The sequence below is a fragment of the Drosophila gunungcola genome, assembly GCF_025200985.1.
Source record: "Drosophila gunungcola strain Sukarami chromosome 2R unlocalized genomic scaffold, Dgunungcola_SK_2 000006F, whole genome shotgun sequence".
In the NCBI taxonomy this organism is placed as follows: domain Eukaryota; kingdom Metazoa; phylum Arthropoda; class Insecta; order Diptera; family Drosophilidae; genus Drosophila; species Drosophila gunungcola.
The window spans coordinates 2,687,800-2,712,661 of NW_026453168.1; the positions used below are offsets into that span (position 1 = coordinate 2,687,800).

Consider the following 24,862-nt stretch of genomic DNA (forward strand, 5'->3'; position numbering starts at 1 on the left):
GAAGGAGGCGCGCGTATCAAAAATTGCATGTATATACAGAAAAATTCGTGGCAATATAACTTTCGGAATGGTGAACTTTGTGCTTAAGACCTAGACGTCGATGGTGGTATCCTACAGCTTAGACTCGGTGAGCCAGTTGAAGGACTGCGGCTTGCGGTCGGATGACGGGCTGATGGCCACGTTGATGATGGTCGGCCTGTCCGTCAGCTGGTTGGCCGCCTTCACAGCCGCCTGCAGCTGCTCGATCTCCGTGCAGAAATAGCCCTGCATGCCGAACATTTTCATCATCTCCTCGTAGCGCACCTGAACGCCCAGCGCCGATGGTGGTGTGCTGCAAGATAAGATTAGGCCGAATAGACCGTAAGTAGTTGTACCATGTACCAGATAGGCCGATAAGCGGCGCGCGCACTCACATTTGGGTCAGATCGCCCTCACTGCGAATGGCCTCGAAGGTGTCCTTGTCGAAGCCGCCGTAGATGCCGTTGTTGTTCACGATCACAATGGTCACCGGCAGCTTGTAGCGCACCATGGTCTCGATCTCCATGCCGGAGAAGCCGAAGGCGCTGTCGCCCTCCACGCACAGCACCCGCTTGCCGGGGGCAAAGTCGCGGCAGAAGAGCGCTGCGGCCACGGCGAATCCGGGACCCACTCCCATGGTGCCAAAGGTGCCGGCATCGAGGCGATGGCGGGGTTGCTCGTTAGCAGCATGGAGCGACCAATGTCCATGGTGTTGGCGCCCTCGCTGACGATGATCGTGTCCTTGGGCAGCAGCTCGCGCAGGTGGTGGAACACCGGCGTAGTAGTTCAGCGGCGTCTCCGTGTTCAGCGACATCTTCTGCACGGTGTCGCGGTTCTGCTTGCACTTGACGGCCAGCTGCTTCCACCAGTCCTGCTCGTAACCGAAGCGGAAGTTCACGGCGTTCATCTGCTCGAACAGCTGCTCGGCGAAGGGGCGGATGTCCGCCTGGATGGCCACCGAGGCAACCACCGAGTTGTGCAGCTCCTCGGGATTGATGTCCACCTGGATGAACTTGACGTCCTTGTCGTAGCGCGGCGCCTTGCCGAAGTGCAGGATCCAGTTGAGGCGTGCGCCCAGGAGCAGCACCACATCGGCCTTCTGCAGCGCCAAAGTGCGGGCCGAGGAGACGCACTGCGGCGCCGTGTCGGAGACCACGCCCTTGCCCATCGGCGTGGGCAGGAAGGGCAGGTTGGTGTTCTCGATGAAGTGCCGCAGCGTGTTCTCGGCATGGGCGTAGGCGGAGCCCTTGCCCACGATCACCAGCGGTCGCTTGGCCTGGCGCAGCAGCTTGGCGGCCCGGATCACATCGTCATGTGGGGGATAGGCTAGTGGCGGAGCCGGATGCGCCAGAGCCTTGTAGATGCGCGACTCCTGTGCCTTCGACTGCAGGATGTTGCCGGGGAAGTCCAGGTAGGCCACGCCAGGGCGTCCGTAGGTGGCATACCGCACCGCTTTCTCCACATGCAGCGGAATGAGGGCGGCGGTGGCCGGACGGGCGGCGTACTTGCAGTACGGCCGAGAGAGCTCCACCTGCGGGCACTCCTGGAAGCCGCCGATGCCTTCGTGATCCTGGTTGGTGGCTCCACCGATGACAATGAGGGGCCAGCAGTTGACCTGGGCATTGGCCATGCCACCTGGTTGGCAAAGGGAGTGGTTAATTACTGTAGCAGGGAAGACAGGGCTCATATGCGTGCTGTTCCTACCTGTTACATGGAGCAGTCCGGGTCCGGAAACCACCAGGCAGACTCCCGGCTTGCCAGTCAGATAGCCAATGGCCTGGGCCGCATAGCAGGCGGCCTGCTCGTTCCGCATTCCGATGTACTTCAGTCCGGCGGCCTGGAAGGCCATGGACAGCTCGATGACCGGAATGCCGATGATGCCAAAGACATACTCCACGCCCTGTAGCGGATTACAGATTATGTAGGGTTATTTATATCGACCACTTAGGCATCAATTAAACCTTAAGTCACATACTTTGGGCAATTTATAGACCAAATCACTAGGCAATGTGCAAACACGTCCTCAAGTGATTTGCCCGGAATCCGGTTAAAGTTTTATTGATTTTAATCTGAACCCCCGGGGGTAATCGCCGCTGCAGGCGCAGGGGTGTTTGGGTCGTGGTCCCAAACCTTTGGAACACGGTCTTTATCAAATTATTAACGGGAGTAATCGGGGAGGTGTTTTTGAACTTTGCACAACAAACAGGTGCCTCCAGATAAGACCCCACTCCATTGTTCTCGCCAGCTCCGCAGATTCCACAATTCCCGATAGCCAAGATATACACTTTATTCCCCCCTGCAAGTGCATATATGTATGTACATATATAACTGCATTGCCAAAATGTCGGACAAACAGACAGACAGACAGACAGACGGACTGAGGGACGGAGCACCAGGTGATCCTCTTACCTGTTGCTTCAATGACTCGGCAATTATCTGCACGGCTTCAACCTCGGCCATTTTGCGCGCTTTTTTGTGGTAATTGGGCTAAAAGTGTTTTTTGCGGCGCCGCGTTGCCTTGCGTACTGGCCGAAGAATTTGTTAAACAAATTAAAATGTAGAGTCCAACAGAAGCGGTGACCGCTATCGATGCATCGATGGTTTCTATTTCTTTACATATCGATTGCTGCGACTATCGATGTTTGCGAATAGTGTGACCGTATAATTGAAGGGTGAAGAATCTATTTTTAAATTCCGTTTTGTTTGTAAGTGTATAAAAAATTTTAAATTAAAAACAACAAAAAAGAAACGAAGTGTTTTCTTAAAATGTGAGTTAAGCATAAAGCAATATCTTTAAAACAAAATGATATAGCATTAATTAAACTAATTTATTTCTTTATATATATTCCTTTCTCACATAACTTCCTTGTTTCTTGTTTATTTTTTTTAATTTTCGAAATCAGTCTACTAGTAGGGATCGTGTTGTTAATTAAAAAACAAATAATAAATATATATCTCTTTCTTGCTGTCATTTTGATGAAACGGTTACACTTTCATCAAAAGACAACAATTACATATCAGCGACAACCCTGTTTTATTTATCTCTGATTTTGACTTTGCCGCGTACTTTTGAATTTGAATGTTAAAAACCCAACACAGGATTATATTGAATTTTCGCTATAGTCGATTCGGACACCTACATATTTATTTAAGCAGCTATTCCAGTGTAACATTTTTTTAAAAATTGATTTTTCTCTTACAAGCACATATCTTAAGTAAAGCGAATAATATTATTGCCATGCCTTTCTAGGCAACTGAGCCTTCTGAAGTTGATAATTGATATACAAGCGATAAGTGCAGAAGTAAAAAAACTCAACCACCGAAATCATGCTCAGTCCCAAGCAGAGATTGAAAATGCCACCCAAATCCGCTGAAAATTAATGTTGTTATTTTGTTATTAATAGAACAGATTTATTTACTTACATAGCAGTCCTATCCATGACATTACGGTTACTTTCCGGATTACGGGGACCACTTGCTTGGCCAAATAGACCCGGAGTACGAAACTGTCGCTGTTGAGCAGCTCCTGCGAGCTTTTGGGAAAGGATTTAAGCTGTAGGATCCCATAAAGTATTCATTACTCACTAGTATCGGTTCACTGAGAACTGGTGCTGGTTTAGATCCGTCCTGTAGGAAAGCGTCGAGTAGGTGACATCGTAGCAATTGGGCAGGCACTGGTCACATCGCAAGCTCTTAAAGTTGTCTGGAAAAAGGGAAATCAAGATGATTTATTTGAAGTAGGATTTAAAAATCAAAAACATAACTTGGTAAAGATTCAAAATTAAACAGTTTAAAAATATATTTTAATAATAAAAAAATCATATAGTTCCTTAAATGCATTAGAATAACTCTCCCATATTTCCTTTGACAATTTCCAGTTTTTATAAATTAAAGACTTTCTAAATTAAATTGTATTCTAAATTTTAGCCTCTGGTTGGGTTTTTAAATAAATAAAAAAAACGAAAATAACAATCATAATTATAATAATTAGGTTGCTTAATGTTTTTAGGAATTTTTTGTTTTAAAATCTAATTTTAGCTTGAGTACTGGACTTAAAATGGGTCTGGAAAAAAATGTTGAGCATAAACGATGGGCTGCCTGCACCAGAGTGATATGGGCAAAAGTCTGTTTAAGCTAACCCACCATAGTTTTCCGAGTAGCAGAAGGTGTCGTTCAGGTTGCACTCCTTGAACTTGTTGCCCTCGATGGGCAGGAGGTACGGATGGCAGCCGCACTTCTCCACAATGGCCTCCGTTTGGCAGGCGAGGAGGCAGGCGGCCTGGCGATAGTTTCTCAGCTGCAGGTCATCCGAAATGAGGCAGTCCCGCTTCCGCTCCGAGAGTTCCAGGACCTCGGCCGAGGAGCTCTGCACCGTGGGCGAGACCTCCACGAAGCTCTCGGATTGGGCTGTGATTGTGACCGAGGAGGCGGACTGCGTCACATAGTCCATGGGATGGTGCACCAGGACGATGAGGCCGGTGTTGAGGTTCCGCTCGCTGCCCTCCGCACCCACAAAAGTCAGACCCCCATCCATGCCGAAGATGTTGGCCGAGAAGGGCACAAAGCTGGCGTTGCGCGGATTGTAGTTGAAGGAGCAGCAGGGACCCAGGTAGGCCGTGGTGGGAATGAACGATAAGTACTCGTGGCTCTGGTTGCACTGGAACTCCGTGTGGCCCCAGAAGCACCGCTTCACGTAGTCATAGCATCCCGGACTGACGGCCATGGCCGCCTCCCAGGTGCTCACATTATTCAGCCGGAGTACGGCATCGGTGGCTCGATAGCTTTCGTGAGCTGGAGGCTCGAAACTCTGGTCCGTAAAGGCGTTGAGAAAGTCAAAGCCAGCAATCACCTCGGCAATGTCGTACTCCTTGGGAATCTTGCTGTCAAAGAAACACCTGATATGACGAAATCCCCAGGAGATTATCACCGTTCTACTCACAGCGTCTTGACATATCGTTCCACCCGCTCCGAGTTGACCACCTTGGGGCTGCAAATGGTCACGCCCGGAAAGGCAACGTTCGTGATGGAGAGGTCATTCGAGATGGTGTTCAGGATGGGGTACGAGTAGAACTTGAGCCACAGCAGCAGGGTGAGGAAGATGCTCAGCAAGAGCAGCTGCACCAGAACCGAGGACCAGATGAACCGGGACAGGCCATGGGTGCGATTCCTTCGCATCAGCCACATGCCGCTCAACTTGGTCCGTTCCGTGTACTCCCAAAAGGTGGCCAGCATGGCGTCCTTCCATAAAGATGGCTCCTTACTCTTCTTCCTGGAGCCACTGGTCTCGGAGGTCCTTTTGCCTGGTGTTGGCCACTTTGCCGGTTCTATCATTGCGTACTAACTTGTGATGACACACAATGCTCAGGCTTTTATAGGTAAGTATGGTGTCCTTAATGCCTGAAAGTTTGGGTGCTAATTATGGGTTGGTAAAGTGGCTAACTTGTCTTGAGAGAGTATCTCATTTGTTGCGGGCATTAGTGGTAATTTAAGAATCGATAATATATATCTAGTAAACTTGACAGTAATTATTTAACACATAAAAAGGAACAGCCGTATAAATATATAAACAATGTTTTTTTTTGTTAAACCTGCTTGTGAGTGAGATACCAAAATTAAAATAAATAATTACTAATACAGTGAAACTTCTATAACAAAGTTTATAAAATGGTAGTATAAATTCAAGTAAAATGTATTTTTAAGTCTCTAAAACTACAGTTTTTTCCATAGCAGTTGGTAGTTCGAGTTATGGATGTTTACCTTAATTTTGGGTTCTTTGGAAAAAATAAGAAATTTTATGATATATTTCTAAAAGCGACAGCCCACTAACAGCCTTATTCTAATTCCACACATTGTCTGTGAGCAACCAATATAATTCTAAATTTATTGTGAAATTTCTCACCTAATAAATGGCGTTTCGGCTTAACTGGTAGCCCAGTAAAAACTCGTATAGACGTGAAGCTAATTCGCAATTAAAAACGGGAATTTGTTGGGTAGAAATGTCCCCAAACTTGATTAGCATTTGGCTAATAATGAGTGTCAATTTCGTTTTTTGCCCGACTGCCTAATTGAATAAAGTTCTGCAAAAAAGCGCAACCAGTTCGCCAAAGTGTTTTCTACCAAACCAGGCTAAGGTCGTTGTGCCGAACTGGTTTCGACCTCACCTGACGCGTGAATCAGAACTCCCGTGTGCTAAATGAAAATATCATTATAATTAATAATAAATACACGGCTAAAGCTTTAATAGGACCCTCCATAAACAAGTACACATCGTAGTTATGGCATAATACTAAAAACACAACATCACAGGTGATTGCCAGGGCACAAACTACAACTTTGTGTTGACAATATCCTCGCGAGACTCGGTGGTCTGCACCTCGTTCCACTTCTGGATCTTTCCCGATCCGAAGACCCAGAAAAATAGGGCGGGCAATATGTAGGCAGCGGCTCCAATGATGAAGATCCAGTGCCACTGATCGATCGTGTTCTATGGGGTAAGGTAAATTGGGTATTAATATTGATAAAGTGTTTTAGGAAATGCTCAAGACTTACCTCGTTCTTCGTGAAGGCGGCCACAATCAGGGGCGAGAATATTCCCGGAGTGGTGCCCACGCAGTTGATGATTCCGTACAACGTGCCTGCATAGTTGGGCGCCAAATCCTGGGAGTTGGCCAAATTGGAGGCAGTGGCGGCACCGTTGAAGCCCAGCGAGATGGTCATAATGGCCACACAAACGTAAGGATCGCGACCAAAATAGGCCAAGATAATCAGCATTACACCAGGCAGAATGTGAGCTAAGCAAGATGAAATTAGAACATTATACAATACTTTCAATTTAAAGTCTTTAAGGACACTTACAGGGCAGACAGAAGGCCTTGCGCATTCGGGTCACGGACAACCAGCCCCGGCGACGAATCCAATCCGCCACGGCGCCAAATCCGAAGGCACAGAGCAGACGGGCCACATGCGGCAGACTGGACAAAAAGCCGGCGGATGAGAGGTTGAAGCCCAGGACCTCGCTCAAGAACTTGGGCGTGGCGGTGATCAGGAAGAACAGACCCCACATGCTGCCGTAGTGGAGCATCATCAGCGACCAGAAGGGCAGCGACAGGATCAGCTCCTTGTATGGGGGCCACTTCTGCAAAAAGTTAAAAAAAAAATATATATATATAAGTCTTTTATAATCTCAAGATATCGCAAGTTTATCTACAAAAAGATAAACGTTTTTATTTAAGATGGTTATCACGCTTTTAACAAATATTTTTGTATATCAAAGTCTGAGTGCTCTTTCTTTTTGTTATTTTAATTTAAAGATTGTGTTTTATCAAGCCAATCTATAAAATTTATACATCCCATTGTTTTATAAGAATTTATTAAAAGGCACCTAAATTAATAATAAATAAAAGTATTAAAAAGTCTAAAATAAAGTGAATTTAAATTTATAACAATTTGTAAAATTTTTTAAATAAATAAAATAATTTAAATATCTTTGGATAATTCCGATGAATTTTTTTAGTTTTTAGTTAGACTATTTTTTTGGGGGAATTGATTTAAATATTTGCATATTTAAATAAAATTTAAACCATGATTAACTTAAATATAATGCATTTAAGCCAAATAGGACCCATTTGAATTTTTATTTTAATCATTAATTTAAATATTATAATATTAAATTATGCCTAATGCATTTTTTTAATATTATGATTTAATATTTAAGTTAAATGTTTAATATAAAAATATGATTTCAATTTTCAGTGTAAGGAAATAATTATATGAAGCTAGGCTTATCTTACCTTCTTGTTGCTTAGAGTGTTGCCCAAGCTGTTCTCGATGTACTCCCGCTCCTTGAGACTGATCGTGCTGTGCTGAGCCGGAGTATCGGTCACCAGGTAGAACCAAATGGCCACCACAACCAGCACGAAGATGCCCACCATGTAGAAGGCCCAGTCCCAGCCCATGTTCTCGATGATCACTCCGCTGAGTGGCCAGGTGATGACAGTGCCGAAGGTGCCGCCCATCAGCGAGGCCACAAACTTGCCCTTCTCGTCCGGAGGTGCCCACTTGGACACCAGGCTGTGGCAGCACGGATACACCACGCCGTTGAGGAAGCCGATCAGGAAGCGCACGACGAACACCGCGTACTTGTCCCAGGCCGCGGCCGCCGGAGTCAGAGCCGTAAGGATTCCGGCCACCAGACAACTGTATCCGGCCACATTCCGGGCTCCCAGCATTTCAGCCAAGGTGCCGGCGGGCAAGGAGGTGATCATATAGCCGTAGAAATAGGCACCCAGCAGGAGGGCCTGATCCGATTGCGTCCAGTTATACCGAGGTCCATACTGTGAGAAATGGAATCGTTAATTAAACATACGTATATAAATCACTATAACTACATTTTTGCTCTAGAAACAGTGCTGGTACAAGACACTAGTTTCTGGGATATAGGTAAGGTACAAGGAATTTTCAAAAATAAATAAGTAATATAAATAATTAGGTAGGGTAAAAGACCCACACTGTTTTCAGTATCTAGATACATATATTATTTAGTCAATTAATTATTCTGAGGATAATAGATTCTCTCGAAGTTGCAGTCATATTTTGTATTCGATCTGGCAATTAAGTCTGGGTGTAGAAACATTTATTATATATAGACATCATTATTTATTGCATATGGGGGTCGGTTTCCCATGAGTAAAAAGTAAATAGTTCCGGAACATTAATTTAACTCAATTTTTTAATTTAAAATGTTAAAGAAATTTGATTTTTTAAAAAAATTAATGAATTAATTATTCAGGAATTTTTTATAAAGACTTGTTATGTTAAGAGATTTGATTATTAGCCAGTACATAATTTAGGAAAGGTTTGAGGTATCCGGTGAGATTAAATGTTTAATGATAACATTTTTCAATAAAATGGTATTGATTAACGCATTAGCCTGGGGAACTTACATTGGGCAGGACCTCCACTTCCGTTCCATTCTCGTGGCTGCTGGTGTCCTCCACCATGGCGATGATGTTGATCGAGAGATTCACGCGCATCATGTAGCTGAGAAGGCAGGCCATGAAGAGCATAATCGCCAGATTGACGCGCTTGGGCACATAGACTGCGAACGACAGCAAATATTGGTTATTGACGGATCCATTATTCAATTTTCGATAGAAGCACAGGCACAGGCCCCTCGCAGCACATTAGGGCAATTAGCGGATTGAAAAAAGATCTCAATTCCCGTTCGAGCGGGTCACAGATCTCTAATGGACTGCGCATGCGCGAATTTCAATGTTTGAGTTCGGTACGAATTTAAGGGGATTTCACTCCGCCGAGCGAAGATCACGTGAGGCATTATTGATATTATTGGGACATTATTCGCACATGACTCGTGTGGAGTATAAATTTGGATTTTTGGATACTTACAGCATGGCATGAAGGCCATTTCGGCGGCTTTTCTTATGGCTCCGGTGCCTCGCGTCAGGTGTCAGCTGAAACGACAAACAACAGGAAGCTGTTAGCAAGACTTTTATGCAGATCACCTTACGATTTCGGGGGTACTCCCCGAAGCCCGAGGCTTTTGCCCAAAATTGTTGGCGCATAAATTTAATGAGTTACTAGGAAGTGCCGAGTCATCGTCTGCTATTTTCGGCAACACCTGATCTCGAAGACGCCTGTTAGTTTTAATAAATATGCATTTAAATGGTCGGTGTCAGCTGTGTTTGGTAATTAGCTGTCCATCGGAACTTTAGGTAAAAGTTTAACATCGGTTTTGTATAAAATAAACATTAGTTTTAACTCCCTCTTTTGAATAATTTATTTTATTAGGTTTAAAAATAACTTAGTTTAGCGTTAATTGTTATTCGAAAAGCAATTAATCTTCAATTAATAATAAGGCTTACAACTTCCAACTGAAGTCGATTAAAAAACAAAATTTACCCTTAAAACTCCACTGAATCATTACTATTTATTTCAGATTTATAATCAAACTTATAAATTACTCTTATTTATTAAATTGGCAGTGAACTAGAACATATTTTTCTCGACCACAAAATTTAAAAATATATTTCTTTCATTTGGCTTTTGAAATCTTCAATTTATTAAAATGGAGTGTTAAGAAGTCATAGGCTTTTCTTAATACAGTTTTAAAAGGCAATATAAATTAGTATACATCTTTTTAATTGTAACTCTTTGTAACAATCCAATCATAATAATTAAAAGGTAACACTTTTCAGTAATTCAGCTCAATTAACTACAATTATAGTTGCAATCTAAAAGTGATAGCCGATTAGCCGCATAGAGATGTCTCTGTGACTGTTCCTAAAACTCGACAATCACAACTGCAAGTGCAGCGGTCTATTCAGAATTAACCCTGCATTTTCCACATTTGTGTGGGTACTAGCCACTAAAACCGTATCATTCGAAAGTGCTTTCGGCGGTATCTGCGTGCACTGCAAGTTGTCAAGTTTTATAAGCACGTCCCAATTGCCACTTTATAGAGCCGGCACGTGAGTGGCCCCGTTTAGGTAAATTGAGTAACGGCCCAAAACAAAATACATAACAAATTCAAATGCCGATCGTGCCACGAAAGTGTCGGAGTTGCGCCAAAGGCCAAAATCGGGGAAGCTGAGCGGGTAAATATGGTAATTGCCCGGCAGCATGCTAGCCCCATTTTCAAGTCATTCTATCCGGGACAATCTGTGGGATCCGTTTTTGCGATAGCATGGGGCTTAGATGGAACCCAGCGCTGCGGCTACGATACCATGTTCTGCTAATCGAAGCATTTAAACAGCTGCCCCGCTGCACTTTGCACAAAAGAAATGTTTGCGCACAAGCTTTTCAACGTTCGTACATAAAGGCGTACACTGGCGTACTACATATAAACAGGGCTGTGAATTATGGCGGAGTTTAAATGGGGAGTTTAAAGTCGAACACTTGTTGGATTGTTTGATTATTGCCCTATATATATCCGGCCAAAATTCAAAACTATAGTGCAAAAACGAACTTCCCCTGCTCAACACAGTGTGAATTGTCCCCTTAAATCATAAAATACGATTATATGTTTTATGGGAAAGGGGCCATAATAAATATAAGTATACCCTATAAACGGCGTGATAACCAATCAATTCTACTGAATGGAACCAAGGAATTGCAATTTAAACTAATGCCATCTTATATTTAACAGCAGCACGATCCCGCAAACACAAAAAAAAATAGAGTAGATGCAAACATTGGGCAATAAAAATACTTCTCAGCTTGTTTTTCGTTCCGAATATAGAAGTTCCTCCATTTATATCATATCGTCGTATCCTACGACCAGATAACTGTATCTATGGACAAAAGAAGAGAACCCAGAAGCAATCTACCCCTTTGACCCACCAGAATTCGCAACGATTCGGGTTTTGAGTGACGTGACTTGGCTGTGAATACCCGCAGATTGATTCGGGGAAACTAATTTGGCAGACAATCGGAACGGAACACCTTTTGGGCACTAGATCGGAATTATTGATTCGCAATACGTGAATTGAAAGTTTTTAATTATACCTTTTGAGAGAAGATCAAAGAACGCTGCTAATGACCTTCGGCATTAATTTGGGCTTAATAGTAAGTTAGTGAACCGCTAATTGCCGGGATTGTTTACAGCGATCTGTTTCTAGATAAACCGAGAGCATTGTGCAAACAAATATGACATTTGGCCAAAAGCAGGTTATTTTTTGTGGCTTTTCCCCTTGTCGTTTATATGGGGAAATTAAGTTAACGCCGGGCCAGCCTCTCGTTCTCTAATCTGCAGTGTTACGCTTTTATCAACAGCGTAACCACCACCATTGACTCCATCAAATCAGCTCGACAATTTATGGGCCATAAAGAGGTGTCATAAAGTGATAAACTGTAGTCGAATGCGGCGCATGGGCATGGTTGTGATAATGTAGCCATCAGCTTGTTATTAGAGTCAGGTTAATCGTCAATTAGCCGCAATCGCAGTGGACCCCGATGGTGGACTGTGGTAACAAGTATTGCCACGATAAATGATTTGATTTACAATCGGAAAGCGCTTGTTTTGGAGGATCTTAACGGGCCCCTAGTGGATTGGTATCCGAAGATGAAGCAAAACACATTGGGTATTCACAACAAGCGTTTCATTTACATAAGACTTGGTTAACCGCTTGACATGGTATGAGCAAAGACTCTATATTTTAGGGTCTCTGTATTATAGAGTATTTGGTTCGAGGTTGCTCGCCCTCTTCCCTTCCCTTCCCCTTGGGATCGAGCCTCCAATTTCAGTACCAGTACCAGTAACATAGTACCCATCAAAATCCCATTTGTTGTCACTTATCTGCTGATATAGGGTGTAAGTGGTGTGTGTTTCGGCATAGAACTCTGCAAATTATTTAGTCGACGGCAATCAACCGTAACTGGCGAACAAATCAAGACCGGTAATGAACCCAGTTAGTTGGCAGTTATTGTTGTAGATCATTGTTTTTGTTCATTTTCGGTTCTCATAGCCTCAGTCACTCACCAGCGAACTGGCATTTTGCACCAATTCCCATTGAAATCATATAATTTGTGTTTTTGCATTTTTGCACGTTATAATTAAATTTCGGAAAATTACGTGGCGCATGTAAAAAAAAAAATGTACATATATACACTCTATAATGATTGTCATGTTTATTCGGTGAATTGAATAATGCGAAATCAATGCGACAATTGCGAATATTGCAGGCACATGTTAATAAAAATCACGAGCGTCAAATATTGTCTCTTGTTATTCAAAATTTCACGATTCGAAAATATATGTACATAAGTTTATTGGGCAAACGGATCGAAGATCGAAGATCGTTGCATAAATCAGTAGCTTGTGTGAATATTCCGCGAAGACCCAAACCTGCACATTAACCTAGATACTTCCTTCGATCATGTCGGCTTAAAGCCAAAAATCCTTAGTTTGGTCAGTCGACTGCAACAATTTGGCTGTCATAGCTTCCCGGGTTGTTGCCAAGGCCTGGAATTAGCGAAACCCACGGATCACTACTTGCCCGAAAGCCAGAAACATAACAAATTGACATTGTTTCGAATAGTGGTCGCGGTTCAATGAATCGAAATAACCGAAACCTGTTATTATTTGAAATGCAAATTTTTCGCTAACTGAAATAAAATTTGGTCGAAGCCAAAATAAGCGCCAGTCCAAACATAATAACGGCCTGTTCTGTTGTCTAACTTTCGAATATTATGCACAAAAATGTAAACACTCTTTAAAAATTCTCCTTTTCTTATATTAAATTTTCCTAAATATGATATAATAAAATATACTGCATATTTTTCATACATTTTTTAAACTTGAAAATCGAATTTTCTTTTTACCTAGACATAAAATATAAATCTTTAGGGGCCCGTCCCTCATTGATTTGTTATGGAAAATTATCAATGATACGCACTATTGGCACAAACAGCGATTCGCGATCACAAAACACTCAAAGCCATCATCTCAGGTGATCTCTGCTCATGTTTTTTCTTCTCGAACTTCTTCGTGGCACACATTTTGCATGGAATTTTACCACAGCCCCCGACAAAAAATTATCGGATGGAGTTGTGGCGCAAAATACTACGCTCGTAATTACTACGCCAATTCAAAATTCGAAAAACTGGACTTTCCCGTTGAGAGCCCCGAGAAAATAGTGCGTTAATGGCTAGGTGGCCAGGTTGCACCGAAACTCACTTTATTTAGTATGCTTTAGTTGGTACTTATTTGGATTTGGCAGCTCGCCGGCCGAAACAAAACGAATCGAATCGAATCGAATCGAATCGAACTGCTGAGAACGTCGCGCGGCGAATGAAGCTAAATCGGTGACTGCCAATGGCATATATACTTGGGCGACGATTTAAAGCAAAACTTCCACCTGCCGCTGTCGCAGTCGCAGATTCAGTTTCAGCGGCAACGGCAGCAGCGACTGGGCAGCGCAAAACGGTTAAAAATTGTTTAAATTGTTGTCGACGGTTGAAGCTCACCGTCGTCGACTGTCGGTCGACTGGCTTTTTTACGCTTTCTGATAGCGTGCCAAAAAAATCGCATGCGATTCGAGCCACCCCACAAAAAAAAAAAAAAAAACCGATAAATTTTTAAACAAAATATCACAAATTCGTGCTAAAATGTAAATCAATATACACGATGACTAATAATTCAAAAATATATGATCCCATACATTCAAATTGCTAATTGCTTGGGCATATCCAGACCAGCGAATACTAGTATTTATTTGGCTAAACCAAGAAAACCAGTCATTAGTTAGTTTTCAAAAACACCGCTATAAAACACGTGCTGAGAAAACTCAGTTGACCGTTTCACTTGTTTCATAATTTTGTTTAATTAGCGCAATTGGCAGATGACAGTGAAAAGCCACAGAAGCACAGAACCCACTTTATTGACTTGGGTTTATTTATTTATTAGTAAATAAAGCACTCCTCACCTTGGATAACTTTACTTCCAGAATAGCCAGTTGGGAATCCGAACCCTTTAAACACATCCGATACTTTCCGCTGCTCAGCACATTTTGACTTAATGGCGACATTTCTGGGTTTCGGGCCAACTATCTCACGGTGTGTGGATGCCATATAATGTACTTTATCTTCAACGGTTATCCGACTTGTACCAACAAACAGACAATGTGTTTGTGACCAGCTCATAAAGCTTAATTGATGCATTTGGCTGCCTGTTTCAGATAAGCAGCGATTATGGGTGAAAACTGTCAGATTTTGAGAACATGTATTAATGACAAGCATATTTTCCCTTACATGGCAACAAACTTTGTAAGCAATGAGCCTCAAAAATAAGATTCACATAATATTTGGTTAATAACCATTTTATGGCAGGAGTTTTAAAAATTATTTAATTTCAACATCTTGCAGAATTGTTTGAGTACATTTTTGCTAAAAGCCAACTGAGTATGAACAATCAACGTAATTTCACTTATAAACTCTACTTGACGTACACACGCCAAACAAATTAAATTCAAGTTCAGTTGATGTCTTTCACAACATATTCACATACAGCATGCGATGGGCACAGACTTTTCCCACCAGCTTACTATATTCAATAATCGTATCGACATCGGTGTCTGGGCCGCGCAACTGTTGAGAAAATTAAAGTTAATGCTTAATAAAAGGAAATCGCCCCAGGTGACAAACCTGCACATAATGTTTGTAATCTGCACAGGTTTTAGCATCCAACAGCAGCATTACTTCGTCCAAATGCTCCATTAGAAACTCATTCACATCCCTGGCAGCAGCATCTAAGTTTAAGCGTTGGTATTTTTGTTCGTCTAGCTTAGAACGAATGGCTAAAAGATACTCCATTCAATTAGAAAAAAATATAGAAATGCAACTGTGAAATTTACCATCGGTGAGCGGGAGCCATTCATAAGTCTCTGGGCACAGCAAATATGAGGCGGACAATTTGCCCTTGTAGCGCATTTTGGGGCATGAGTGTATGTAAAAGCCCATGTAGTAATACTTTAAGGCAGGCACATTCTCGGCGATCGACTGCACCAAGTCAATTTCCCTGAAACGTAATGTAAGTAATGTAATTGTAGTCTTTTTATTTCAAATCAAGTTATTACCTAAGAGAGCCATAAGTACCCAGCGATAGGAAGCTGTAGTCCGGATCGTAGAAGAAGTAAACAGAGCTTACACACGCGGGCAGAATATCTATTACGCCCACGGCAATCAACTTGTCGTCCAGCCAATACTGCTGATGAAAGGATCCATAGCCCATTTCGGGACCATCGCTGGGTTTTTCATTCTGCAATGGATGAGCACAAGTCGAGATCAGAGAGTAAGAGCTGAAAAACTCATGAGTATGGAATTGAAAAACACTAGGAAACAGGGTAAAACCTTCATGGGAGTCAACTGCAGGTGGTCCTTGTAGGCGTTCTGATTTTTGGGCGGATCGTTGTGTATCGATATCTGATACTTCTTGTACAGCGCAAAGCTCTCGGGCAAGGTCCGGTTGAATTCCTCGTCGTGGACGTGCACCAATCTCAGCTGTGAATACATTTTCGGTAGGGTAATTAGGCGTTTATAATTACCTTAAGGGGTGATTTGACCAAGAACCGCTGCATACTAGCTAGGGTGAGGCGTGCGGGGTTATCGTTGTGAATGGTTATTTGATATTTGCGATAGAGCGCGATCACTGCATCGGCACAAGTGCGCTGTGTGTCTGAGGAAGCGACCAAAACGATCTGCAAGAACACAAACAGCACGAAGACAGTGTGTCTACATGTAGAGGAAGGTCGGAGACACGGAAAACACATAGTCACAGCTCACAAAATAAACACATAACAACAAGGGGACACGCTAGCCAGCTAAGCCTTGCAATCGGTCTTACAAAAATATGCATCTAAATCTATCCCTACATACCTTAAGCTGATGTTTGTTCGTCTCGCTGTCGGTCGACAAGAAGTCACGAAGGCTCTTTTCCTGGCAAACGGATTTCGTTGAGGTTGAGGCGGTGTCTCCCAGTTTGGCCTGCCTGCGCTCCAATCGCATTTGCTTGGCCTTCTTGCGCGGAGCGTTTGAGATCGGTGCTGCAGCTGTTGAATGAACAAATATTTATTTACTTTTACAGTTTAAGGCGGTTTTTATGGGGGATAAAATATTTAAATATTTGTTAAATTAAAAGTATCATCCTAAATTAGTTATACAAATATGAGGTAACTTCCATTTGGGACTGTCTTACGCATTGGATGCAGAAAAATAGCAATTGGTTAAACATGATTCCCTTTCCAAGCTTTTTTATGCGTAACAAGGTTGTTTTTGTCCAATTTTTCGTTGTAAAGATGGTGAAAAATTATTTATATTTTTTTCAAATTTAGATTTCAGCTCAGTAGCTCGGAAATTTTGTTCATCATTTAAATTTATAAAAATTTAACTGGCATTGATTAGTTAGTCAAAAATTAATGAAAAAAGTTCGTTAAAAAAAAATTTTTCCTACATTGTACATTGTATTCTCTAAGATCATTAAATGGGTCTTAATATAAAAAGTATTACTTTGGCAAATGAGATAAATGATTCAGATTATAACCTAATAGGACTATATTGACTTGTTAGTATTTGGCTTGGGTGAACTTTTTAGTGAAGCATATTCAATGTGTTTTTTAAATCTCTTCAACAGTGCGTTACAAGCTTGTAATCAAAATGGTCATAACTTTTTCGAGAAAATAAGAATTAGTGCCATTTCCGGTGTATACCCACATTTATTGGAGCCCAGCGTTGGAGCTTCAGCCGTTGAAACAGCCGCCTGCTTGGCGGAGGGCTTTTTCTGAGCCCGTGCCAGTGACGCAACCTGATCGACGTTGATAACAGCCGGACTCTTATCGGGCAGCTGGGGTTGCGGTTCGCTGGAAGCAGCTTCGCCAGCCACTGTGACCTCATCGCCATCCAGATCACCCAGATCGCCCTCCCCGTCGCCGCCCTGCGGCTTGGAGTCCCGCTTGCCGTCGCGTAAAAATCGTTTCATGCGGCGCAGAATGCGCTTGTTCGACTTGGACAGCTTAAACTCCAGGCCGTCGCACTTGATGGTGTAGCAGGGACAGCAGGTCTCCTGGTTGCGCAGCTTGTAGCAGTAGTTGCCGCAGCGCCGCCAGCCGCGATCGATGAGGTCCTGGTAGTCCTGGCAGTCCAGCCGATAGGCATGCATACCTGTCATACGTGACGAATGCGTGATCATTATTGCAGGCCACCCAATGCAAATGCACCAGAATGTTTCCTTACCGTGCGACAGGCTGCAGTTGGTGCCGCCGCAGTAGCCGCACTTGCCCTCCTGGCTGCCGTAGTACTGCACAATGCTAACGCTCATTATTCCTGTCTTCCGACGCCGATCACAGGGCAAACATTGTGCATTCGATTGCGAGGAATTAATTAAGAACCCAGCCGAGTCGCCGCTATTGCGAAATTTATTATATTTTCAGTGTGACCAGTGCTCACCGGCTAATAAATACCATCGTATCGGTCAAAGCCCAAAAGTTGAGGGTATTCCTTAAATAGACTTACAGGTGGTTTCCACTAGACATAAATATAATTTCAATGGTTTCTGGTGACAATATATGGTTCATTTCTAACAGAACTCTGATATTATCGAGATAAGGTATTAGAAGGAACATAAAAAGTACTTATTTAGTTCGGTTCATTAAATTAACTAAAAATGTTTTGTTTTGCAACCATAAATCGGTACATGACAAAAGCGCACATATCTTATAATCTAAATTAAAATTAAGATTGATTAAGCAACACACAAATATTTTTAAATGTTCATATTTTTATTTGAATGGAAAAGTTTATGTATTGGCTTTTATTTGCAATAGTAAATTCTAGCTTTATTTTTTTGTGCGTTTTTTAATTTTCTTAGAATAAGCTACAATCCCACAGTCTCAATGTCACTATGTATATCTGAAGAATATTTAACATAATGAGCACTTGTTTTTCTGGCAGTAATTAATAATCATGTTAATTAATTCATATAATCAAATAATTAAAGCAAGTAGCTTTATACTGGGAGTCCCCCTGTTTTAATTAGCAAGGCAAATAGTTTTCTGGACACGGTCACACTGGTCAGCATTCGGTTAGCTCAGTCGAAAAGACTTAAAACAATAGTTATGATTAGAAGCCGCAATAGTTAGGCCGATTAAAAATGTATTAAACTAAAAATCTGGAGTCTTTAATCTGTAAGTATTCCGGCAAATAAAACAGCAATATAAGGGAAAGTGACACATTCAACATTAGGACCTGCAGACTAAATAGTTTAGTGCGTAATTGTCAAGTGAAAGTTTTTTATGACTTTTCTTTTCACAACTAATTGTCTGCTTATACCAAAAGGTATGATTAACAAGGCTACTTCAGTAAAGTTTGCAAAGATTTGTGTTAAATAGTTTGTAAACTGGTTTAAGCTCTACCTTCAAGACGACCTTCATAGCTGCAGAGTTAGTCACTCTAATCCGGAAAAACAATGCAACTGCTGGACAAGTTTATCACCTGCCCCTGTAGTTGTGTCTTTGTCTGCAATAGTGGCTAATAAAGGGATTACTAACTCAATTTACCATTGACAGTGCACAATGATTGACGCGGCTTGCGCGGAACGGGGAAGCCCCAAGTTTATTGCCCTCTTCAATGACAATCTGAAACTGGGCCACGAGCACGAGGACAACCAGCAACGAGAGCCAGTGAATGGACATATGCCCGCCGACCTGCAGCAGGCCTACGGCTCTTTGTTCGCCGCCTGCCAGGACCACGCCGCCTTCTTCGCCAGAGACCACACCGAGTTCGGCCAGCGCCTGCATGCCGCCCACATTGCCTGGCAGGACTTCATCGTCCTGGCCAACCGGCTGGTCCTGCAGATCGAGGCGTTCGCCCACGAGTACGACTTCGACGAGCGGACGCCGGGCAACGGGTATCGGAGCTTCATCTACGTGACCAACGCCTGCATCACCCATGGCATGGGCATCTCCCGGCAGCTGATGGCCACCCGATCCACCATGTTCTTCCGGAGGAAGTTCTACATGAAGGAGGTGGAGGCCTGCTCGCAGCTGCTGTCCTCGCTGTGCACCTGTCTGCAGTACCTGCTCATCCTGCGCCAGTGGTCGGCCAGCACGGGCGATCTGTTCGCCTGCGGCAACCACACGGCCGAGCAGCTCTTCGAGCTGGGCGACACCATCAACCAGTATTGCTTTTACGGCCGCTGCCTGGGCTTCCAGTACGGTGACTCGATACGCGGCGTCCTCCGCTTCCTGGGCATCAGCATGGCCAGCTACTCGGAGTCCTACTACTCGCAGGAGGGCGATGGCGCCATCGTGAAGACCACCCGCAGTCTGTGGACCAGTGGCAAGTACCTAATGAATCCGGAACTAAGGGCCCGCCGCATCGTGAACATCTCGCAGAATGCCAAGATCGACTTCTGCAAGTCCTTCTGGTTCCTGGCCGAGTCCGAGCTGATGCACAAGCTGCCCAGCATTGTGGGCAGTTCCATACGAGTCAACCGGTTGATCGAGCTGCCAGCTGAACCGCTGAAGTTGCCGCGACGAAAGGACTTCAAGGCGCCGCAGAACCCCAGCAGCGACGTCAACCAGAACCAGGGCGACGATGGCGACTTCGTGGAAATTCCCGTGCCCACGGCCCACCTGGGACCTGGTCTGCCCGTATCGGTGCGCCTGCTGAGCGCCAAGCGGAGATCGGGCATGCTCGGTGAGGGTCGCTACCGCGGCTGGCACAAGCCCACACCGCCCAGTCCGTCGATCCTGTTCCACTGCCATGGCGGCGGATTTGTGGCCCAGTCCTCGAAGTCCCACGAACTGTATCTGCGCGACTGGGCCGTGGCCCTCGACTGTCCCATTCTCTCGGTGGACTACAGCCTGGCGCCGGAGGCTCCGTTCCCGCGTGCCCTGCAGGAAGTGTACTACGCCTACTGCTGGCTGCTGGACAACACCGAACTGCTGGGCACGACGGCTGAGCGGATCGTGTGCGCCGGAGACTCGGCCGGGGCGAATCTGTCCATCGGAGTGGCCCTCAAGTGCATCGAGCAGGGAGTTCGGGTGCCGGACGGCCTCTTCCTGGCCTACTGTCCCACTCTCGTCAGCTTTGTGCCCAGTCCTGCCCGCCTTCTCTGCCTGATGGATCCGCTGCTGCCGTTCGGCTTCATGATGCGGTGCCTTCGTGCCTATGCGGCGCCAGCCCAGGAGACGCTACAGCAGAATGCCAGGCATGTGGAGGATGCCGCCCAGATACGCAATGCCCCGAAGTCGAGTGCGGGCAGCTTGAACTCCAGTCGCCGCACCTCCGTGGCCAGAAGTCCGCTGACGCCGCTGGAGGCCAACAGCGAGCATGATGACGAGAGCAGCGACACCTTTGCCAGTGCCTCGGCCTCCTACCACAGCCAGACGGTGGAGCGAACCGATCTGCCCAACAGCGAGGGCGACAACAGCTCGTGCGTCTCCTTCGAGGACGACTCGCAGCCCATTGTCCACTACCCGGTGGATATATCTGCCGACCCACCTAAAGACGCCGCCTCGGCAGCCTACATTGACAACTTTCTGGACAAGTACCTCATCGATACCGCCACCGTGGAGGTTACCGAGGAGACAGCCGCCGAGGCAGCCCTGGTGCAGGCCAATGGACATGCCAAGATCAGTTCGGATGGCGATATTCTGGTGGAGACGGGTCGGGATCTCGTTGCGATGGACACTCTGCAGGGACGGCTGCAGGAAGCGGTGAACAACATAACCAGCACCCTGACCCGCTGCACCCAATCCTACGAGATCCATGGCAGCAATGCGGGCCAGCAGGACGTGCGCAACATGGACGCACTGATAGCCAGGAGCCCCAGCGAGGAGTTTGCATTCGATGTGCCTAGGGATCCGTTTCTATCGCCCTACTGGGCCAGCGATGAATGGCTATCCCAGCTGCCGGAGACCAAAATACTTGTAAGCTCATTGAGTTAATGAAATAACAATGAGTATACGGAATTAAATACCCCTTTCTAGACCCTGAATATGGATCCCTGTTTGGATGACTGCGTCATGTTTGCCAAAAAGCTGAAGCGTTTAGGTCGGCAAGTAAACTTGGAAATATTGGAGGGGCTTCCGCACGGATTTCTGAATTTCACCATGGTATGAGAGGCATTTTAAGAATGGAATATAATTACTAATCCCAAGTTCTGTCTCTCTAGCTATCCAACGAAGCCATGGAAGGATCCAAGCTCTGCATAAAGTCTCTACAGACGTTGCTTCAGACAGATCCGAAGCACAAGACCAATGACAAAGGCAGCTTGCTGGACGACGATGAGTCCTCCAGTCCCAGTGCAAGTCTGGCTGCTTCCTAGGATGAGTTTCAATCGGTCTATGTGCCTATAGGACTGGAGAACCAGACACTCGACGACGAGGAACAATAAAACACCGATGGTAAATTGTGAGTGACAATGGGGTTTCAGAATCACTGTAAAATATTGTCACCTTGCATCGGATTTCTCCTTTCACATAGGCGTGAAAATCGAATTTTGTTATGCGCAGGAACGAATTGCTGTTCATTGTTATACGCACTTTTCTTGCTTTTTAATTACTTTGTAATCTCAAACATTTTTTATACACTTTTATATGACACGGCTTTCTATGTTTTATATACTCACAAAATATGTATAGGATATATATATATATAGCTTTTAGCATAAGCTGGCCAAGTATGCAAGTATTGAAAGCGTGCAAACACGCACTATTTATTATAGTTACAATTAACGCTCTTGATTCCAGGCACACACTCGCTAAGAGCTGTTTAATGCAAAACTCCCGAATTTGTGCCTGATACGAAACGAGTACTTATATACATGTGTATAAACTATTCGCCCATTACCCATTATTTTCTGTGACCAGATTTTTGTTTGGCACCAATGGAGGCTAGCAGAGTTTAACTTAAACTATGTTGGAGATATGCCTAGTTTTCTTTGCCTATCCCAAGCGAAACCGTCTGAATGTATATCTACGGTACACCAGGTGTTTGATATACTTTTACATTTTAAATGTGTTTGCAATCTCTCTCCTTAAACTATACCCAGTGTTATACATAAAATGCGAATAAATGGTTATTACCCTTAAAAACGAATGGTTACATTTATGTAGTATATTAAAAAAGAAAAGTAAACCAATTAACATTACACAATATAGCTTTATTGATCAAAAAATGCGAAATTTGCTTAAAACTTAGGAATGAATTGTACGCGTGAGGATGAGAGGTTACGATAGGGAATATAAATATGAGCTGTAAGATGAACCTATGTCTCATTGTCCTCGATCTTGGGTGCCAGGTAGTAGCGGATGTGACCCAGATCCTTGATCGCATACTCGACCACCAGCGGCACATCTGCGCACATCGACAGCTGCACCTGGGTGGACAGGGGCGTGGCCTTTGTGAAGGCGTTCAGGTAGCGACAGGCAAAGGTCAGCGTCACCGGCTCCTGCATCTCGATGATGACGGCCTCCTCCTCCTTGTCCACTGAGCCGGTTTGGGCCAGCTTGATGTTGGCAGTGCCCACATCGCCGCTGGCCGAGAACTTGACGCCCTCCTTGGTGCAGCAGATGACTACGGATTCGCTGAACTGCGCCAGATCGCGGCAGATGCGGGCGAACTCCATGGCCGGCATGCGGACCACGCACGAGAAATCCGTCTCCGGGATGCCCAGGTGCTCCTGGTCCAGGTTCATCAGCTTCATCTCGTAGTCGGAGACCTTCTCCTGGTTGGCCGACTCGAACATGATGGTGACTGTGTCGGCGTTGTCCTGCGCCTTCATCGTCACGTTGTCCTCGTTGTTGGCGCACTTGAGGATCTTGGCCATGCTGCCCAGATTCATGCCCATGGAGAGGTTGCGGTCGCAGCGGAACTTGTCGAATCCGTCGGACCGCAGGGTCAGCGAGACCAGCGACACATGGGAGTTGTCCATGGCCTGCAGCTGTGGGGATTACAAAACATATTAGATGGGACTAAAGTTTAGGGCTATTTTCGTATTGTACCTGAATGCCGGAGTCGCTGCAATCGAAGGTGGCCTCATTTAACAGATCCTTGATGGCGTCCAGGATCTTTTTCAGAATGGTGGCTTGACCCAGGCGTGCCTCGAACATGTTGAATTTGTTTTAGTTGTTGGGGTAATATGATCGTAAGGAGCAAGAACTGGGCACTGTTCAACTTTTACTGATGACTGCTTATAATACGCACTAAAGTCCAAGAATGTTGCGGCTGCAATGAGTTTAATATGAATGACGAACGTGGGCAATTTTTTACTTGGGATCCGATCAGGCGGGCTAAATGAGCGGGATAGTGATGTGAAAAGCCACGAGCGATATCGATTGCGCGCGCGGCAGCTATCGATATCAGCCGGTCCTGGGGCTGCCAACCTATTAGAATCTTCAAACAGATTTGGTCACACTCAAGACAGAATATAAATATATTTTTAAAATCTAAATTACAAATATAATCAAGACACAATGCATTAACGGTAACGATGATTTAAAAAAGTCCGAGGCGAGGACGCATTCTTCTTGTTCAAACGTTCTGCCTGTTTCATCATTCGCCGCAGCTCTTCAACTCCCAGACCTAACATTGAATTTAATAAACATTAATTAAATGACTAATTTGAAGTACTCACCTTGCACTGTATGTGCTTTTCGAGCACCATTCGGATCCAATTGAGTGAAAAATTCCTCCAGGGCGGTATGCTTTTCAATGACGGCCACGCAGAGTGCCGGAATCATCGAGGACATATTGAAATCCTTATAGGATCTCCGGCGTAATAGCTCCTTAACCAAGGGCAAGTGACCAGAATAGCTCGCCAGGGTTAAAGCATTTTGTCCAAAATAATTGATGGCGTAAATATTTCCACCAAAATCCAAAAGCGTGAGAGCGCACTCAATGCGTCCCAAGTAGCAGGCCTTCAACAGGGCCGTGTTCCCATAGCTGTCCACTTCCTCGAGGCTGTACTGTTTGCCATCGCGAGCCTTGCTGCAGATTATTCGCAGGGAAACTATGTCATCCTGTCCCACAAAACTGAGAGCTTCAATAAAAAAAATTAATAATAACTTGTGTGTTTTTTTTATTATTTTGTACTACCATTCATTTCTCCCATTCTGCATGGCCTTCATATAACGGCGCTTTTCGGAAACCAGGGATGCGATGCCATTGTTATAAGCGAATCTTAATAATTAGGGTACTCCATCAGGTATTGAATATTTGAATTATCAAAACGCAAATGACTGCTAAAAATTTGTATAATTTATTTTTATAATTGAAACGTATTGTTTTTTCAATAAAAGGTAGTAACGTAACTCTGTTATTTGTGAACATT

The 24,862-nt window shown here is 44.4% G+C and overlaps 7 protein-coding genes across 10 annotated transcripts; 1 reads left to right on the plus strand and 6 right to left on the minus strand.

The window, feature by feature from the left end:
• Positions 1-14: 14 nt before the first annotated feature.
• On the minus strand, positions 15-2,631 carry LOC128255162 (2-hydroxyacyl-CoA lyase 1). The gene is given in 6 exon segments (XM_052984709.1): positions 15-331; positions 414-702; positions 705-792; positions 794-1,653; positions 1,723-1,918; positions 2,428-2,631. Coding segments are annotated over 6 exon segments (1,704 nt in total). The 5' UTR covers positions 2,479-2,631; the 3' UTR covers positions 15-111.
• Positions 2,632-3,203: 572 nt separating this feature from the next.
• LOC128254678 (sodium channel protein Nach) lies at positions 3,204-5,512 on the minus strand. The gene is made up of 5 exons (XM_052983894.1): positions 4,958-5,512; positions 4,162-4,898; positions 3,604-3,721; positions 3,442-3,551; positions 3,204-3,388 (listed from the first exon to the last, which is right to left on the minus strand). The coding sequence occupies exons 1-5, from the start codon at positions 5,347-5,349 to the stop codon at positions 3,249-3,251; spliced, it is 1,497 nt and encodes a 498-aa protein (XP_052839854.1). The 5' UTR covers positions 5,350-5,512; the 3' UTR covers positions 3,204-3,248.
• Positions 5,513-6,229: 717 nt separating this feature from the next.
• Positions 6,230-14,540, minus strand: LOC128254674 (sialin). Of its 3 annotated transcripts, none has more exons than XM_052983888.1 (7): positions 14,460-14,540; positions 9,424-9,488; positions 8,961-9,115; positions 7,809-8,351; positions 6,874-7,153; positions 6,568-6,809; positions 6,230-6,502 (listed from the first exon to the last, which is right to left on the minus strand). In XM_052983888.1, the coding sequence occupies exons 2-7, from the start codon at positions 9,440-9,442 to the stop codon at positions 6,344-6,346; spliced, it is 1,398 nt and encodes a 465-aa protein (XP_052839848.1). In that variant the 5' UTR covers positions 9,443-9,488; positions 14,460-14,540; the 3' UTR covers positions 6,230-6,343. The 3 variants fall into 3 exon arrangements, with proteins under 3 accessions (XP_052839848.1, XP_052839847.1, XP_052839849.1); XM_052983887.1 differs by lacking the exon at positions 14,460-14,540 and adding an exon at positions 13,712-13,874; XM_052983889.1 differs by lacking the exon at positions 14,460-14,540 and adding an exon at positions 13,431-13,449.
• Positions 14,541-14,836: 296 nt separating this feature from the next.
• On the minus strand, positions 14,837-17,966 carry LOC128254673 (arginyl-tRNA--protein transferase 1). 2 transcript variants are annotated; one of them, XM_052983886.1, is made up of 8 exons: positions 17,761-17,966; positions 17,242-17,688; positions 16,408-16,580; positions 15,883-16,032; positions 15,609-15,790; positions 15,387-15,550; positions 15,178-15,329; positions 14,837-15,120 (listed from the first exon to the last, which is right to left on the minus strand). In XM_052983886.1, the coding sequence occupies exons 1-8, from the start codon at positions 17,843-17,845 to the stop codon at positions 15,022-15,024; spliced, it is 1,452 nt and encodes a 483-aa protein (XP_052839846.1). In that variant the 5' UTR covers positions 17,846-17,966; the 3' UTR covers positions 14,837-15,021. The 2 variants fall into 2 exon arrangements, with proteins under 2 accessions (XP_052839846.1, XP_052839845.1); XM_052983885.1 differs by lacking the exon at positions 15,883-16,032 and adding an exon at positions 16,077-16,229.
• A 607-nt stretch (positions 17,967-18,573) lies between these two features.
• On the plus strand, positions 18,574-22,136 carry LOC128255183 (hormone-sensitive lipase). The gene is made up of 4 exons (XM_052984735.1): positions 18,574-18,710; positions 19,092-21,458; positions 21,519-21,644; positions 21,704-22,136. The coding sequence occupies exons 2-4, from the start codon at positions 19,098-19,100 to the stop codon at positions 21,854-21,856; spliced, it is 2,640 nt and encodes an 879-aa protein (XP_052840695.1). The 5' UTR covers positions 18,574-18,710; positions 19,092-19,097; the 3' UTR covers positions 21,857-22,136.
• A 536-nt stretch (positions 22,137-22,672) lies between these two features.
• On the minus strand, positions 22,673-23,672 carry LOC128255186 (proliferating cell nuclear antigen). The gene is made up of 2 exons (XM_052984746.1): positions 23,535-23,672; positions 22,673-23,473 (listed from the first exon to the last, which is right to left on the minus strand). Exons 1-2 carry the CDS (start codon positions 23,640-23,642, stop codon positions 22,799-22,801), a joined length of 783 nt encoding a protein of 260 aa, XP_052840706.1. The 5' UTR covers positions 23,643-23,672; the 3' UTR covers positions 22,673-22,798.
• LOC128255187 (DNA replication inhibitor plutonium) lies at positions 23,615-24,755 on the minus strand. The gene is made up of 3 exons (XM_052984747.1): positions 24,628-24,755; positions 24,167-24,571; positions 23,615-24,114 (listed from the first exon to the last, which is right to left on the minus strand). Exons 1-3 carry the CDS (start codon positions 24,641-24,643, stop codon positions 24,011-24,013), a joined length of 525 nt encoding a protein of 174 aa, XP_052840707.1. The 5' UTR covers positions 24,644-24,755; the 3' UTR covers positions 23,615-24,010.
• Positions 24,756-24,862: the final 107 nt, after the last annotated feature.